At 42.6% G+C, this 15433-nt stretch overlaps 3 protein-coding genes across 3 annotated transcripts in view; 1 reads left to right on the top strand and 2 right to left on the bottom strand.

Annotated features, from left to right (window-relative positions):
- Positions 1-4705, bottom strand: part of RIOX2 (ribosomal oxygenase 2) — an 18763-nt gene extending 14058 nt beyond the window's left edge. The window contains exons 1-2 of the mRNA XM_054973713.1: positions 4623-4705; positions 1295-1727 (exon numbers count right to left, since the gene is read on the bottom strand). Coding sequence (XP_054829688.1) covers positions 1295-1723 — 429 coding nt within the window. The 5' untranslated portion in view covers positions 1724-1727; positions 4623-4705. The remainder of the gene's footprint in view (positions 1-1294; positions 1728-4622) is intronic.
- Positions 3842-15433, top strand: LOC129325808 (uncharacterized). The gene is made up of 2 exons (XM_054973715.1): positions 3842-4829; positions 15359-15433. Exons 1-2 carry the CDS (start codon positions 4160-4162, stop codon positions 15379-15381), a joined length of 693 nt encoding a protein of 230 aa, XP_054829690.1. The 5' UTR covers positions 3842-4159; the 3' UTR covers positions 15382-15433.
- Positions 14230-15433, bottom strand: part of GABRR3 (gamma-aminobutyric acid type A receptor subunit rho3) — a 61631-nt gene continuing 60427 nt past the window's right edge. Inside the window, exon 9 of the mRNA XM_054973714.1 lies at positions 14230-14532. Coding sequence (XP_054829689.1) covers positions 14230-14532 — 303 coding nt within the window. The remainder of the gene's footprint in view (positions 14533-15433) is intronic.

Below are 15433 nucleotides of genomic sequence, written 5' to 3'. Positions count from 1 at the left end.
TACAATAAGGCTGTGTGAAAACGGCCACTAACTTGACATTATTAGAAGCAGAAACAAAATGGACAGTTAAGTTAGACAGATGCAATCCTTTTCAGCATAATGTCCCTGAGATATAAGAACATTTCATTTAAATCCAGAGGAGTTAGTGGTGTTAGTCTGTAGTAGCAAAATAGAAAAGAGTCCAGCAGCACCTTTAGGACTAACCAACTTTACTGCAGCATAAGCTTTCGAGAATCACAGTTCTTGCACCTGACAAAGAGAACTGTGATTCTCGAAAGCTTATGCTACAGTAAAGTTGGTTAGTCTTAAAGGTGCTACTGGACTCTTCTATTTCATTTAAATGTTTTTCATTTAAAGTGGTCCATTTTTTTTCTCCTCAAGATAAGTTTTGAATTTGAGAAACTTCACTATGCAGTTCCAAATAAAAAGAGTAACAAGTTCATTAGAAAGAACTGAATTGTTTAGGCTGGCACCATGGTTCAAGAGTCTCTCTCATTTTCCAGAATTTCTAAAGCGAAGCACGATTAAATGAACACTATTTCCAAGAATATCCAATTCAGCCTCCAAAATGGTATCTGTCATAACTTCCTTAATACCCCCAAAGGGTACACAGGGATACTGAAGGCTCTGTCAATCTCACCTCTCTACAGGAGAGTAGTTTAAAAATACAGAGTCAGCAAGGAGCTATCTCCACTCGCTCTGTATTTTTAAACTACCCTCCTGTAGAGAGGTGAGATTGACAGAGCCTTTGGCTATGTTTTTTCAAACTACACTTCCCAGCTAACATTATGTCACCTTACACTTGAGCGTCCCTGAGTAAGATGTCACGTGTAGAGAGACTCTAATAGTTAGCCTTGTTGTAAGTTTAACACTTTAAAAACCCTGATTTCTCAATAAAACCTGCACCACAAATTAATTCCTTATTACAGAATTTGAAAAAAATGTACCTATAGTATAAACATGCAGCATTACAACATGGCATTGAATCCCCTTATTTCAATTCGCTGAAGTGAATACCTTAGCTGACATCTTGTCACCACGGTGGTAACTGTACCCCAGAAGGAATACCATAAAGTAGACAACAGAATTTGAATAAATTACAATTTTTTTTTTTTTAGAAATATCCCTGAGCTCTTTTCCAACTAATCTGGTGATAGTCACATATAACACCAAACCCAAATGGAGAGTGAACACATAAGATCGATCCCAAGGCCTCAATTAAGCATATGCCTTTACTAGCTCAAAATTACTATTGCAAAAGCCACCTTGAAATAGTGCAACTATAAAAGCTTACCTTGAATCGCTGGGGCTGATGAAATTGTATAGTGCCCTTTTTCTGATCAAAATCTTTCTTTAGTTGTGCATAGTTGACTTTACCATCTTTGTTAAAAATCTTTTTTCTCCCATTCACACATTTGCAAACATTAATATCCCTTCCATAAAATAAACCCTGGCTGACTAAGCTTTTCAGGTCAGTTAACTGAAATAGAGACTGATAGCAGGATGCCACAGAGGGATTCTCTCTCTTAAGAAGCAGCGGTTTCTGCTCCCAGTAGTCTCTGAAAAATTCCTCTCGTTTGATGGGAAAGATCAAACTCTCAAACACGCTTTCTGGATGGTCATATTTCGTAAGCGAAGGACACGCTGGTTCCACTTTTGCTTGTTTGCATAGTCTCTGGTGTTCCTCTTCCGCTCCAGTCTGTCTCCTTCCTTTCTTGGGCATGATCCTGTGCAAGTACCCCAGAAATTATCAGTCCAATTCTACATGTTTAACTTAGAAGTATGTTTGAAAGGAATAGAACTAAACAAGCACGGACAGGATTGCAGGCTATTCTGGAACTGTCCCACTGAACTAACTGAACTTGCTTCAGAGCAAGCATAGGATCGGTTTGCCTGACCATGACCTTTAACATGGGTAGCAGGTGCATGCTGGTAACATTTTAGAAGATAACACAAAAATGACCTTATCAGATATCCAAAAAAGAAAAGGCAACAGGCAAACCTTTAAAGGATATATTACCTCCAAAATTCTCCATAGTGGGCAAAGTTCCACGGTTTAGCAAAATAATAAAATGGCCTGTAGATACTCAGGTACAACTTCCATTGACCTCCACGGAACTACAGGATTTATGGAATTTGCTCATACAGTACTTCAGCCTTAGTTGGTTCTCGGGGATTGTTCAGAGAACCACAGAGACCATGAGGTCCTTAGACTATTTAAACCTTAAAGAAAAATTTAGAACCGTGTAGTTCCAAAGCCCCAGTAAAAGCCAAAGATCTACAACCCATTCAAGGGGAAGTACTGAGGTAATACTCAAAGGTGACACATACTTGAGATGAAAAAGAAGAAAAAGAGCCACTTGCAGGCACTGAAGTTCACAGAGGACACTCTTTACTCAATGATAATAACAGAAACAAACAACTTTCATGTATGAAGCCACTGAACCACCAAAGTTAAATTTCATTACAAACACAACATGACAATGGCAGTTCACATGTTGAATGTAAAGCATTAGACTCTAAGTCAGTAAGACATTGAGTGACATACATACTTGTCTGCATCAACATTAACTGGGTTATTATTGCAAACATTTAGGTCCAGTGTACTTTTCTGCTACAAACTCAAGGTTTATAAGAGAGGCTCTCTGGAACAAAACTAAATCAGATCTCAGCAGGGCCACCTCAGCTCTTCAAGCATCTTTTATCAGATTGTGCACACGCTGGCTCTGAGATAAAGCTTTTAAACTGCTGCTTTATCTCGCTCCTTTAGATCTCACGATATATTCTGTGACAACGATAATTGCCCGATATCCTCTACCAACTTTCCCACTCTCTCTGCTAGGGAAAGGCTGCTTGTTTGTTAGCATCTGATTTCAGCCACAGAGTTTATGTTCATACTGTCACCAAGTAAAGCATTCAGATTTTTTTTTAAAGGAGCTCAAGGTTACCATCATGCCATCTGCAACCCCCTGGGCCCGGAAGGTAATGTATAAAACATTACTTCCCTTTCCCTCCTGCTACATCTTTGACTAAATATTTTAACAGCTACCACTTTGTGTTCCCTTCCTTTCCTGGTCAAAGCCTATTTAGGAGAACACGGCGAAAAAACTGGCAAATGTAAAATGATGGTGAAGGGCAGGAAGCTAGAATTTTTTCTCACATACATTTGAGAACTGCCAGATCAGAATGTCAAAAAACAAAAGAATGTGAAGATGTGCAGTGGAAATGAAATGTTCTTGGTTAGTAAAAACTATTATTTTCTATGTAAACTGGCAATTTGAAATAAGGATCAACTTTAGAAAAGGGAAGGGAGCACTCAGCAATTCAGAATGTTTAACATTTCCTTAGGGACACTAATAACAACTGCAATGGCAGGCAGAGGACAGAGAGAATGTTTGCATACAATCAGTTAGTGAGATCACAGCTAAGCTGTGGTTTGAACTGGGAAACTGCCTTTATTTCAACATCTATTTCTGCATTCTCCCCACAACTAGCTTCAATATATGTAACTATCCCAGTCACAGCATGCCTCTACAAGGCCTGTTCAGATGAGACAAATCCAGAGAGGGTACATGGAGGCTGGTGAAGTGTGGCCACATGCCAAAGAACCTCTGTCTTTACAGTCTCTCTTAAAATCAGGTATCCGTAGAGTTAGTACATGAAATAGTGGTTAGTACATCAAACTAGGATATGAAAAACCACTGTTCAGATTCCTGCTCTGCCATAGAACTTGCTGGGTCACCATGGGCCAGTCACGTTATCTCAAGGAAGCCATCTCAGGGTTGTTGTAATAAAATGGAGACGGGGGATATCATAAGCCACTTTGGGCCCATATTTGGGAGAAAAGTGTGCAACAAACAGCTCAATAAATAAAATGCAAAGTCCACGCATATATTTAACTGAACGCATCAGAGCCAGATTGCACACGCAATCTCACCCCACGCATGCGTACACGCACATTAGCCTGCTGAAGGCCATCTAGATCGCTGATTTTCACCGAGCGAGCCGGGCGCAGACAGTTGAATGGGGGAAAGGAAAAGCCAGCTTTGTAGAAAGCCGTTGACGGCGTATTTCACCCACCCTGCAGAATTCCTTGCCTCCAAGTCTCCTTAGCAAGTAGCAAGCCCGCCTCCCCCTTCCCGTCTGCATCCTTTTCGCTATGAAAATGCAAGCCGGCCCCTCAAAACTAGCAAAACGATCCGCCGCGCTGGCCCGGAGCTCATGCGAGGGACTTCATTGGAAACAACAAATGCGCCATTTTCCCGCAAGCAGGCTGGCGCTACTCATCGGAAGGGCCCGGAGCGCCGTTTTCGGCCATGGTAAAGATCGACTCGCTCGCTACAGAAAGGTTCGCTACCTCCAAACCTATCAAGGCACAAAACGAAGGGAGGCGCCCGGGCGAGCGCACGAGAAATGCGAGCGCTCGTCAACAAGCTCGGGCTGCATGCCGGGGAAAGTGAGGCTTGACGGGCAGCGTCGTGGGAGGAGGGACTGCATTGGCCGGCATTCACAGCCGAGACGCCGCCCTGAGGACCAGCTGCTCAGCCTTGGCGTGACAGTGGACGCGTCTAAGCGGGCGGGAGCTCGCAAGGTCCCCTCCCGCGCTGCTCCTTCATACAGACCTGTCACAACTCAGCCGGGACCAACACGAGAGCGGCCGCGTGCACCAAAGCCCGAAGCTCAGCGCTGCCTCCAAGGCGGGGAAAGGGCGCGCAGGGGGACGGGCTGGCGGTCTTCCTCCAGTCAGCGCGCCGCTCCCGCGCGCTTCGCCCGCCTGTCGAAGGGGAGGAACGGGGCGGTAGCGACGCCCGCCGGGGTTGTGTTTGAAGGTTGGGTTGCCTTGTCGCGGTTTTTCCTTTCGCCTAAGAGTTCGGGGAGTGAGGAGTTAGTCACAGACTTTGTGCGAACTGCTGCTTCAGCCTCCCCTGCAGCTGCTTAAGAGTGAAAAAGGCCTGGAAGGGGCGAAGGGGGGCAGTCCTAGCCTGGCCACGGAATAGCGAGCGTTTCCACCCAGCTTTTTTAAACAAAACGTTACAAAATTGCCACCTGCTGGCCGCTGTCCTGGCACCGCAACCGGCTAGCCCTGGAAGTTGCAGTAGGAAGCAAGAGTTCAGGGGAACTGAGCAGGTTGCGCCTGGAAGGTCATGTGGGGAAGTTGTGCTCCACAAAGTCAGCATGGGTGGAAGGGCCACGCTGTTGTTGTAAGGCTTTTTAACATTGCCCGCAGCAAGGGTACTTGGCCCCCTTACACGTGTATTTAGGAAGTGTAGAGGTCAAGCATATTGCACCTCTCTTGCTGGAAAGTTTCAGGGAGGTAACCGTGTTGGTCTGCAGTCAAAGAGGCAAGATCTGGGTCCAATAGCACCTTAAAAATCAACTAGATCTAAGGAAGCTTTGACTCTTGAAAGCTCTTCCTTAGAAATCAGGTTGGTGGTGCTATTGGACCCGGATCTTGCTCTTCTCCTGGAAATTGACTTGCTGGACCATCTGATTGAAGTGTTTTGGGAACATGCTTTCAAGATACGCCCAGGGATGCTATTATTATAAAATAGTGGTAGCAACCCAAAGATCCAGAGGAGTTAGCCGTGTTAGTCTGTAGTAGCAAAATCAAAAAGAGTCCAGTAGCACCTTTAAGACTAACCAATTTTATTGTAGCATAAGCTTTCGAGAATCATGCTACAATAAAATTGGTTAGTCTTAAAGGTGCTACTGGACTCTTTTTGATTAACCCAAAGATCTTCAAGTCATCTCCCAAACCATTACATAATTGGCAGAAAGGACCTTTTCAAACTGCATGCAGCCAAACTGCATATTTCCCATACAAGCTCATGTTATCTTCAGTAGAGTGGCTGCTTCCACATGAGAACCTTTTTCACTGTAGAGAGAAGGAAGCCCCTGCATTCAAAGGGACCACCCAGACAAAGTTGTTTTCATCCTGAGTACAACCTTGTTGGCTTCTCCAAGTCAGCTCAAAAATAAAACCTTAGTTCATAGGTGTAAACTACGGGGGGGGGGGGGCTGAGGGGCTCGAGCCCCCCCGGATTTGGCCAGGGGGAGCTGAGCCCCCCCCCAGGCAGCCAGTGAACTACATGGGGGCTGAGGGGCTCAAGACCCCTCAGATCTCACATGAGGGTCTCAGTTACAATAGCTGATGAAGCACAGGATTGTCCCCCCCTTCCTGTTATATCATATTATAATTTCTATGATTCTTTGGGGCTTTGTTCCTGTTTTTTGCTTGTATGTATTAGTGTGTTTATTAAGAATTTATCATTTTTAAAGGTATTGCGGTTTGTATAAACAATTTACAAATAAATGTTACAGAAGAATTAAGAGACTCTGATAGAAGATATTTGATTTTGAAAATCAGGCTCCTGGAAGGCAAGATTTACACACTAGCAACAATATATGCACCAAACAATGCAAGAGACAGTTTTTATGAAAATGTTTTCCAATCCATTTTCAATTTTCAAGAAGATAATGATCTTCGGAGACATGAATGGGGTAATGGATCTAAGAAAAAGATAGGTGGTGGTGGTGGTGGGGAAACAAAGAAGGCAAACTTCCCCAAAATGTGCTCTCTCCCCTCCTATCAAGAAACTATTTTTTGAAGTAATATCTTAAATAGTATATGATGGCTTCAGTGGGTTAAATGTCTAAAAGTTTTTTGATCCTACAAAGGGAACACAAAGCTTACAAACTATCAACCAAGCTTGTGTCTCTTTTACATTGTGGGTGACTGAAGCGGTTTACGTAAATAAAAGAAAGGACCAGAGAACATGTGAGATTTTGACAGCCATAAATCCAGAGAGCGTTTACCTCAGAAGTCTCTCCCCTCTCTTCACTTCCTCCCATCTTCTCCAAAATGTGTTTAATTATATGGAAATGTTACAATTGGAAGATGCTTGTAGGATCAAAAATCTGAATATTGGAGACTATACTTTCCTTTCTGACAGACACCAAACACATTCAAGGATTGATATGTGCTGGATATAAAAAACATGAGTTATTTATATTGTTTGTTATATTATGTTTACTCTTTTTCTTTTGACATCATTATAATTGTGCTATTGTTTTTATTTTCTTTTTCTGTTCTGCTTGTATTTATAGAAATAAATTTTATATAAAAAAGAATTTATACACTGCCTTAAAATACCTTTGACTATGACACACTAATTAGCTTAGTCCTTAACCCTGGCTGGCTCCACCCATTTTCAATGTAGCAACAGTCAGATTGCAAGACCTCTGTTGGATATAAGTGCAATATAAGTGCATGGCTACAATTTACATTCAGGGAATGTTAGAAGATTCCACTTCTAATGCTGTCCCGTTTCTCAGGTTTCAGAGGGGGAGAAACCAGAGAGTTAGAAAGATAGACAGGTCAGAGCATCTGTTTACTGTTTATTCGTTTACTGCCCTTTGATGTGTAGATTATTACTCAGGAGTAGAGATGGGCACGAACCAAAATACGACCCAAAAAAACCCACGAACCAAGCTGGTTCAGGGTTCGCGAACCAGGGTTCATGGAAGCTGCTTTCCACGGAACTTCCACAAACTATGCTGGTTCGTTGGGTCGTATTTACAGGGGCAGTTTAAATGGCCATTTCCCCAGTTAAATGGCCATTTAAACTGCCCCTTTAAGGGCCCTGCTGCAGCAGGTCCCCCCCCCCCCGCACTGCCTGCCAGCTGATAATTTAAAGGGCAGGGACCGCCTGGCTGGGACCTTTAAACTGCCCAAACGCCAGCGGCCTTCCTGCCCTTCAAGAGGCTGAAAACGGCCTTCCTGCCCTTCAAATGGCTGGTGCAGCAGCCATTTGAGGAGTAGGAAAGCCGAAGTCGGCCTCCCTGCCCCTCAAATGGCTGCTGCGGCATTTGAGCACCATTTGAGGCACAGGAAGGCCGTTTTCAGCCTCCTCCGTCACCCTGCAGGCCCCCAGAGAGGTGGAAGAGGCTGAAAACGGCCTTCCTGCCCCTTCTGGGAGGAGAGGAAGGATGCTGCACTGCAGGATAAGGTAAGGCAGGTCCCTTTAAACTATCAGCTGGCAGACTGCGGAGGGGGGATCCCCCTTGCCAGCTGATAGTTTAAAGGGACCTGCCGCTTGCAAGGCAGGAAAGGGCCCTTTAAACCATTAAATGCCCCTTTCCCTGCTGCTGTTAAGGCCAGAAAGGGGCATTTAAACCCCATGAACCACAAACTGGTTCGTAACTGATCCAATTCCGTGGTTCATGAAACCCACGAGTCACGAACCTGCTGGTTCATTGTTTTTTGTTCCATGTCCATGTCTACTCATGAGGACTTCCTCCTCAGAACAGATCTGTAGGTAGGAAGCTCTCTTCACTTTCCTATCAAAGTATGGAGTTTCTATAATAAAGAACTCTGACTTCTTTTTCAAAACTAAAACGTTTCTAAAACTGCTTCCCTTTTAAAACTTTAATACTCACACCAGCCAGCATGCTCCAGCCACCCATCATCATGTTTTCTCTGCAGTCAATGCTACTCTGTTAAGGACCAGTTTCTATTCCTTTTAACAGGGAAAAAAGTGAGCATCTATTTTACTTTCCAGTAACTTTATCATTACATTGTATTTTGGAAATGGAACACTGGGGAAGGGTAGGCCTTATGTTTCCTTGTTGAAATAGCTTTGTTTGCTTGTTTGTGGCTTTTTTTTTTGCTGGGTGTGGGAGAACAGATGGATTTTCATGGTAATGTATGGGGGAGGCTGCTTCAGCCACTCCTAAACTCCTCTTTCAATTTCCATTCCATGTTTAAATGGAGAGGTGGTATCTATTGCAGAAAAGGACAATTCCTAAAAATGAGTGCTGTCTCTCTGAAGCAATGAGAAGCCCTATCTGCATGAACAAGATTGGAAGGGGGGGGGTGTGCAGATCAGAGGCCTTTTAAAAATTTCCTTTTGCCCTGTGTCCAGGCTGTGATTTGGTTAATAATGTCTTTTAAGGTGGAGTTTAAGCAGTGTGCTAAGAAAGCAAGGTATATAAAGTCCTAGGTAGTATAACTGTGAGTTTTCTTGGGGTAATGTCTAGCACTGTTCTGAATTGCCTCAAAATGTGCTTGTACTCACTTATAGGATATGAGTTTGAAGTGAGAAGATGGGAGTTTGCTACTACTTTGCACTCTATACACTGCTCAGAAATCGAGTGTACGGCAATTGTTTTGTATTCTGCCTTGGTTCAGACTTCAACCATACATTTACCAAACGAAGGCAGCTGCAATGCCATAATTTAGTAAATTTTAGTACTAAGTCACCCTTATGAATAAGGCAGAATCAAGACTCCTGTAAATGAACGTCCAGGAAAACTTAAAAAATGTTCCCTTACAGGCTTTTCTGTGTTTCCTTTCTTAGTGTCAAATTTATGACCATTAGTTTGTCCTATACACATGGTATGTATAATTATAGATCATAAAATGACTATCCTAAAAGTGAATTTCACAAACAGAACACAGCAAGAGATCGCTGAGATAGCACTATAACCACTGACCAACTCCCACATTTTCCTAGTTTGGCCCAGCTCAGGGGCATTGTTAGGGGGGTCCCCATGGGTGCCTGAGTCCCCATAAATTTTTGTGGAGCCCCTCCCTAAATCTCCCATGGCCCCACCTCCATAGATGGTGGCAATGGAAGCCCCTCCCTGTGATGTTATTGGCTCCTCCCTGTGATGTCACTGGCATAGCAATACCTCTGGCCCAGCCCCCCCCGGGAAATTGGAAAGTCTATGCCCCTGCCTTAGTTGATCAGTTGTGGGAGGGGTGACCCATTCCCAACTACTGTAAAGGCAAGAGGGGGAGCTAAGATCAGGGTATTCTGGGATGAGAAAATAAAAGGGAATTTTATGAGCTTGACCATCATGCTCTGCTTTTGTGCATGCAGGATGGAGGAAAGGAGGGGTGTAGAGATAGGGTGGTCACCAAGGTTGAGCAGGGAAAGAATGGATGTATATTTACCCTTTTATCCCCCCGCCCCCGCAGTGGTTGTCATCATTGGGGTGTTGCCATAGTTGGGGTTACAACCAGCTAAACCCTTATCAATTACATTTTAAAAACAAGTTTTAAGGGTTTTTAATAGTCTCTATGTGATCTATAAGATCAGGTCTAAGAGGATAGTTCAGGGGCTGGTCTGAGAGGCAGCCAAGGATTGCTAGATGCTGCTACTGCATTTGTGCTGATAGTAGCCCAGCCTGCCTACATACTGACTTGTTGCTGAACAACGCCTGCAGCCACAAGATTTGAAGTGGGAAGAAATAAGCTCAGGGAGTATTGTGTAATGAGAATTGCAAAACAGACACATCTGTGCTTAACTATAAAGTATTTATTAATCAAAGAAAGTATCATACAAGATCCAGCAAAACTTAAAACAAAGAACAGCAAACACCTACAGCCTGGTTGACCTGGGACCTGTCATACTCTGGAGTACTCCAGAGAATTGTAGTAAACTGGCCAAAATGGAAAGCCATCTGTTGCTGTTTGCCAACTGTTGTAAAGATTCCATAAAACAACTGCTAAAATGCAGTAAGACTCAAGAGGGGAAAGGATTATAAATGTATACAAATTGTGACGCAGAAAACCCTAAATACAGGTAGCCCAACATGTATAAATTAATGCTTTTTAGTTCATTTACAATTGGTTTTACAGTTGCCTGTTTAGCTCTCTGACAGATTACATCGTACTGTAGAAATAGAGTGTGGAAGTGGTATTAGCCTGTTGAAGGAATCTTTACAGATTTCTTGTGGACTAGGACATAATACAGCTCTTAGGTCTTTAGTGTGCCACAAGATTTCCTTGTACTTTTAGTAAAGGCAGATGTGGAAATTTTAAATTTTGTGGTTAAAAGTTGTATGAAATATTTGTATCATTAATCTTCACATTCTGAGGTATAGTGTTCCATATTAACTGCACAAGGCTTTAACCACTAAGATTGTCTGCAACCTTGTGCATATCTGAGAAGACAGTGATTCTTGAAAATAGTGGGATTTATTTCCAAGTAAACATACATAGGTTCAGGCAGTATCGGATTATGCTTTCCAATCCTGCCTGGAAATGAGTCTCAAAGCCACATTAGCACAGAATGTTTGTGTGCACGCACCATCAAGTTGCAATTGACTTACGGTGACCCCAGCAAGGGGCTTTCAAGGCAAGTGACAAGCAGAGGTGGTTTGCCATTGCCTTCCTCTGCAAAGTCATCCTTTGTGGTCACCTATCCAAGTACTGACCCTACTTAGCTTCTGAGATCAGGCAAAACCATGCCGCCTTCACTCCATAGCATAGAGTAAAGCCTGGCAAATAGATAAACTGGGCTCACCAATCCTTCCTATGCCACCAGAGGGCATATTTTTAATAAAATAGTAAATGATATATTGTAGAGAAACATTAGTTACCATTTTAAAGCCCTCTCTAGAGGTAGGTGGTGACAGCTGCAGAGGCTGGGGTAAGGTAGATAGTGTTGATGAGTGGGACCTGAGAAAATACACCCCTTCATGCATTTTCCCCCCACAAGATCATATGAACTGGTTTGGGAACAGCTGCAGTAAAGTGGAGGTAAAACATGGAAAGTGGACAATTAGGGAATGATGTCCAAAAACCCCTGCTCTAGTTTAGACACAAAACTGGAGCAAAATGTAGTCCAAACAGTCAACTGTATTGCATCAGTTGTTTAATACATAGCAAATTGATCCCCACATCAAAAGGAGCTGTTTGCATTTCCATATCAAAGGAGTTGTTTACATCCCCTCTCTCCTCCTCCCCTCCCCTCTCCTCCTCTATATTTGACCAGTTTCTTTCTGCCCTCCATGCATCTGATGAAGAGAACTGTGATTCTCGAAAGCTTATGCTACAATAAAATTGGTTAGTGTTAAAGGTGCTACTGGACTTTTTTTGATTTTGCTACTAGAGACTAACGGCTAACTCCTCTGGATCAATACCCAAGATGGAATCTGTGATGTTTCCCAGAAGCAAGCCCATGCAAAATTCCTACATGTTGGTTAAAGCAATATTTAGGTCAAGAGAGAGCTGCAGAATTACTCATGCATACCAAAGGACTTCTAGAACATTTCATATCTATTCAACATTTTTGTGTAGAATGTCTTTTCGATACTACTATTGTTTCATGCCTTGTCCCTTCCCTACCTAACAATGTGCAATGGCAGCTTCCCTATGACCTTTCTGAAGGTCATTAATTATGGCAAATCTATACATTTGTGATAAAATTTCTCTTTTCTTACGACTTCAAAGCAGCCTGGGAGGACAGGGCTTTGGATCAGGTCTCTGGCAATGGAAAAAAGGAGAGTTTAACCCCTCTCCCCATGCAGTTTCCTCATTCAAAATTACTTTCTTCTACCTTGCAGTTGTGCAACTGGCACCTCCTTTTTAAGCCTCACATGAAGTTCTCCCATGCTTTTGATGATATTTAATGTTTTATTAGTGCTAACTGGTAACTGCTAGCTTTTAAATGTTATTTTAATTGTTACTTAGTAATTCTTTTATAATATTAAATGACATTGAAGTTTTTTTGTATTTAGCTGGCTGTGAATGACCTTGAAAACAGGTTGAGAGGTAGTCTAGATTTTAAATAAATAAGCAGTGGCAGCTTCAGAAGATTGTTTTCAGCCAGGAAATTGTGCAGGGAGAAAAGGTTCTCCTGCTTCTAGCATTGCATTACCACACACGCGTACACACAGAGCCTTAAAGTCTTAAAGAGTTAGGAGAGCTAATCTCCTGTGTAAAGTGTAGTTTGGGTTTCAGACAATGTCAATCCATTCTATAGCATAATGGGAGACTACTTGAGTCCAAGGTACAAACTTAGATAGGACAAGCAGAAGTATCTTTGCTATAATATTCTCCCCCACCTCCCGCCCCTAGAATCATAGAGTTGGAAGGGACCTCCAGGGTCATCTAGTCCAACCCCCTGCACAATGCAGAAAATTCACAACTACCTCCCACTGACATTCCCAGTGACCCCTGTTCCATACCCAGAAGATGGCAAAAAACCTCCAGGATCCCTGTCCAAACAGGCCTGGAGAAAATTGCTTCCTGACCCCAAAGTGGTGATCGGCATTACACCGGGCATGTAGGAAGGGGCCATGAGAACTAAGCACTGATGTAACCCTTCTAGCCCTCCCTCTCATGATCTGCCTAGGTTCACAGAATCAGCATTGCTGTCAGATGGCCATCTAGCTTCTGCTTAAAAACCTCTAAAGAAGGTGAGCCCACCCCCTCCCAAGGAAGCTTGTTCCACTGAGGGCCTGCTCTAAATGTTGGTGGAAGGTGATTTTGAGCAGAGAGAAAAGAATTAAACAGCCCATTTCTTCACCACTACAACCTCCAGTTTGCCATGGTGGTACTTAAATTCTTAAGCCCTTGTCTTTGGTTTTTAAAAACTCAAAGAAATATACACACAGCTTCATGCCACACTTCCATAGAGGGCAATCCTTATCAGGGAATACATCCCATTAACACTATTTGGAGTTATTTTAAGCATATACATAAGATCAGACTGCAAAGCAGCTGTTTCAAGCAGCTGACAATTTTTAGTGGACATCTAATTAATTGAAGTTGTTTTGCATTTTTAATTACCCTTTCAGATATATTTTTCACCACAGCTTTCCCCCCCCCCTTTTTTTCTTTGTTGGGGGGGATTCTTAGGGACTATGACCCTTGTTTAAAAATTACTAATCATCAGACATTCAACACGTATTTAATGTCAGAACTTGACCTAAATTCTGTGTGCAGTGTTCGCCAACCCAGCTAATGTTCTTCAAAAGTAGTCAATTTATAATTCATCACACAGCCAGAATCCCCTTGTTGAAAATAGTCTAAGGTTTGACTCACAGATGGCGAGGAAACATAGGCAGAGCGGGATGAATAGCTGCTCTATGCAAGAAGAGACAATAACATTGGCAATGTTATAAATTGTAAACTATTCAGCACCATCGTGGGAAGTCTTATATAACTGTAGCCACTAGTGTAACTGCAGAAATAGAAGTACCATACTGCTGCCATGCACGGCAAGGCAATTGAAAAACCGCTTATTTAGAAATGTAGACAGTCATTAGGGCTTTCTTTTTAGTTAACAAGTTTCACAGTCAGGGAGAAAATCAGTTCTTTGCTATCAGAATCTCTTCAAACTCTGAATTATCTCCTTTGTTGTTATGGCATACATGTTCTAACATGCCTTTCTGATGTGCTCAAATGCAAAAATCATCAGTTGTAGTTCTTTTCATTCATATATACAAACCCCAGTAAAAAAAATTGAATATGATGTATACAATAGGAAATATAATCCTGGAATATGTATCAATGACATGATTGTTCTGCAGAATAATTCTGCCCACATTCCCTTTCAAGGATCTTTTCCTCTTTATGCGAGGTTCATCTAGGTTGGTGATACTGGGTGTTCTCCCTCGTGTTGAACTCTCTTCCGAATGGACTGAATAGGTGGTCAGGTCAATATCGGTGTCTGTGTCATGATAGCAGCCATCAAATGCCATTGCTTGCACTGCATCAATGTTATATGTTCCAGCAGCCTAAGAACAAAAGGGATGATTACTGCCTGGATAAAAGGAGTCTGATGCACCATTGGTGCATTTTCAGTTGTCCTCTTACTATAGAGAGAGTTTTTCAATATTTTCTTGCTGAAAATGTTCAACAGCAAAGCTGTTTTCATGAGTGACATGAAGTCTAGAGTCCTATTCACTATTCCTTACTGAACCAATTGGTACTTTCTTCTGAGTAAACATTTGCTTTTTTATATGGATTGCTTCACTTGTGAATGTTGTTAAATAGAAAGTCTATTGAGTCGTAAAAAAGAATTTACATTCTTGCCAACGTTAAATTTTTCATTCTACTACTAACTAAGGCCAACCCTGCTTAGCTTCTGAGATCTGATGAGATCAGGCTCACCTGGATTATCCAGGAAGCCCTATGGAAGCTATTTTTGCTGCAACAGTACACTGGAAGCATCTTCCCTCTGACCATTTTATGTGCAAGGGAATGAATGGTAGATGGAGACTTGGTGCTATATAGGGAAGTAAGAAAGGTCCAGACAAAAAACAAGGCACACACAGTATCAGTGGGAAGGGGAGAGGTCTTTTTCCAGGGGGACCAAGACTGGAAGTATAGATGGGTAAGACCAAACAGCCTGCCAGGGCCTGGATTCACTGAGAGGCCCTGAGATAGCCATTAAGCAATTCATTGGCATCCCAGTGCCTCAAGTCTACCCAACAGTCAACACAATTGTAGTACAGACACCACAAAGCAAGGCTATTGTACTCAATAGGTTGGATTTTAAGAACTGCGAACAGAGCTTTACTCACAGAATAGCTCTTTCCCACTTCTCCCTTCATACTGCAGATCCCTCCAATGCAAACCCCTAAAAGGACACCTTATTGGAGATCAGAGAGACTGTGAGAACAGCATGGAATGCAA

This window comes from Eublepharis macularius, chromosome 3 (genome assembly GCF_028583425.1).
Source record: "Eublepharis macularius isolate TG4126 chromosome 3, MPM_Emac_v1.0, whole genome shotgun sequence".
NCBI lineage: Eukaryota > Metazoa > Chordata > Lepidosauria > Squamata > Eublepharidae > Eublepharis > Eublepharis macularius.
This window is presented reverse-complemented; position numbering and strand designations above follow the sequence as displayed.

Excerpts from the sequence above, each read along its gene's own strand:
- LOC129325808 (XM_054973715.1), top strand. The coding sequence starts at position 4,160 with ATGAAAATGCAAGCCGGCCCCTCAAAACTAGCAAAACGATCCGCCGCG. Across the intron at positions 4,830-15,358 it reads CGCCGGGGTTGTGTTTGAAG|ATCCCTCCAATGCAAACCCC; the intron begins GTTGGGTTGCCT and ends TTCATACTGCAG.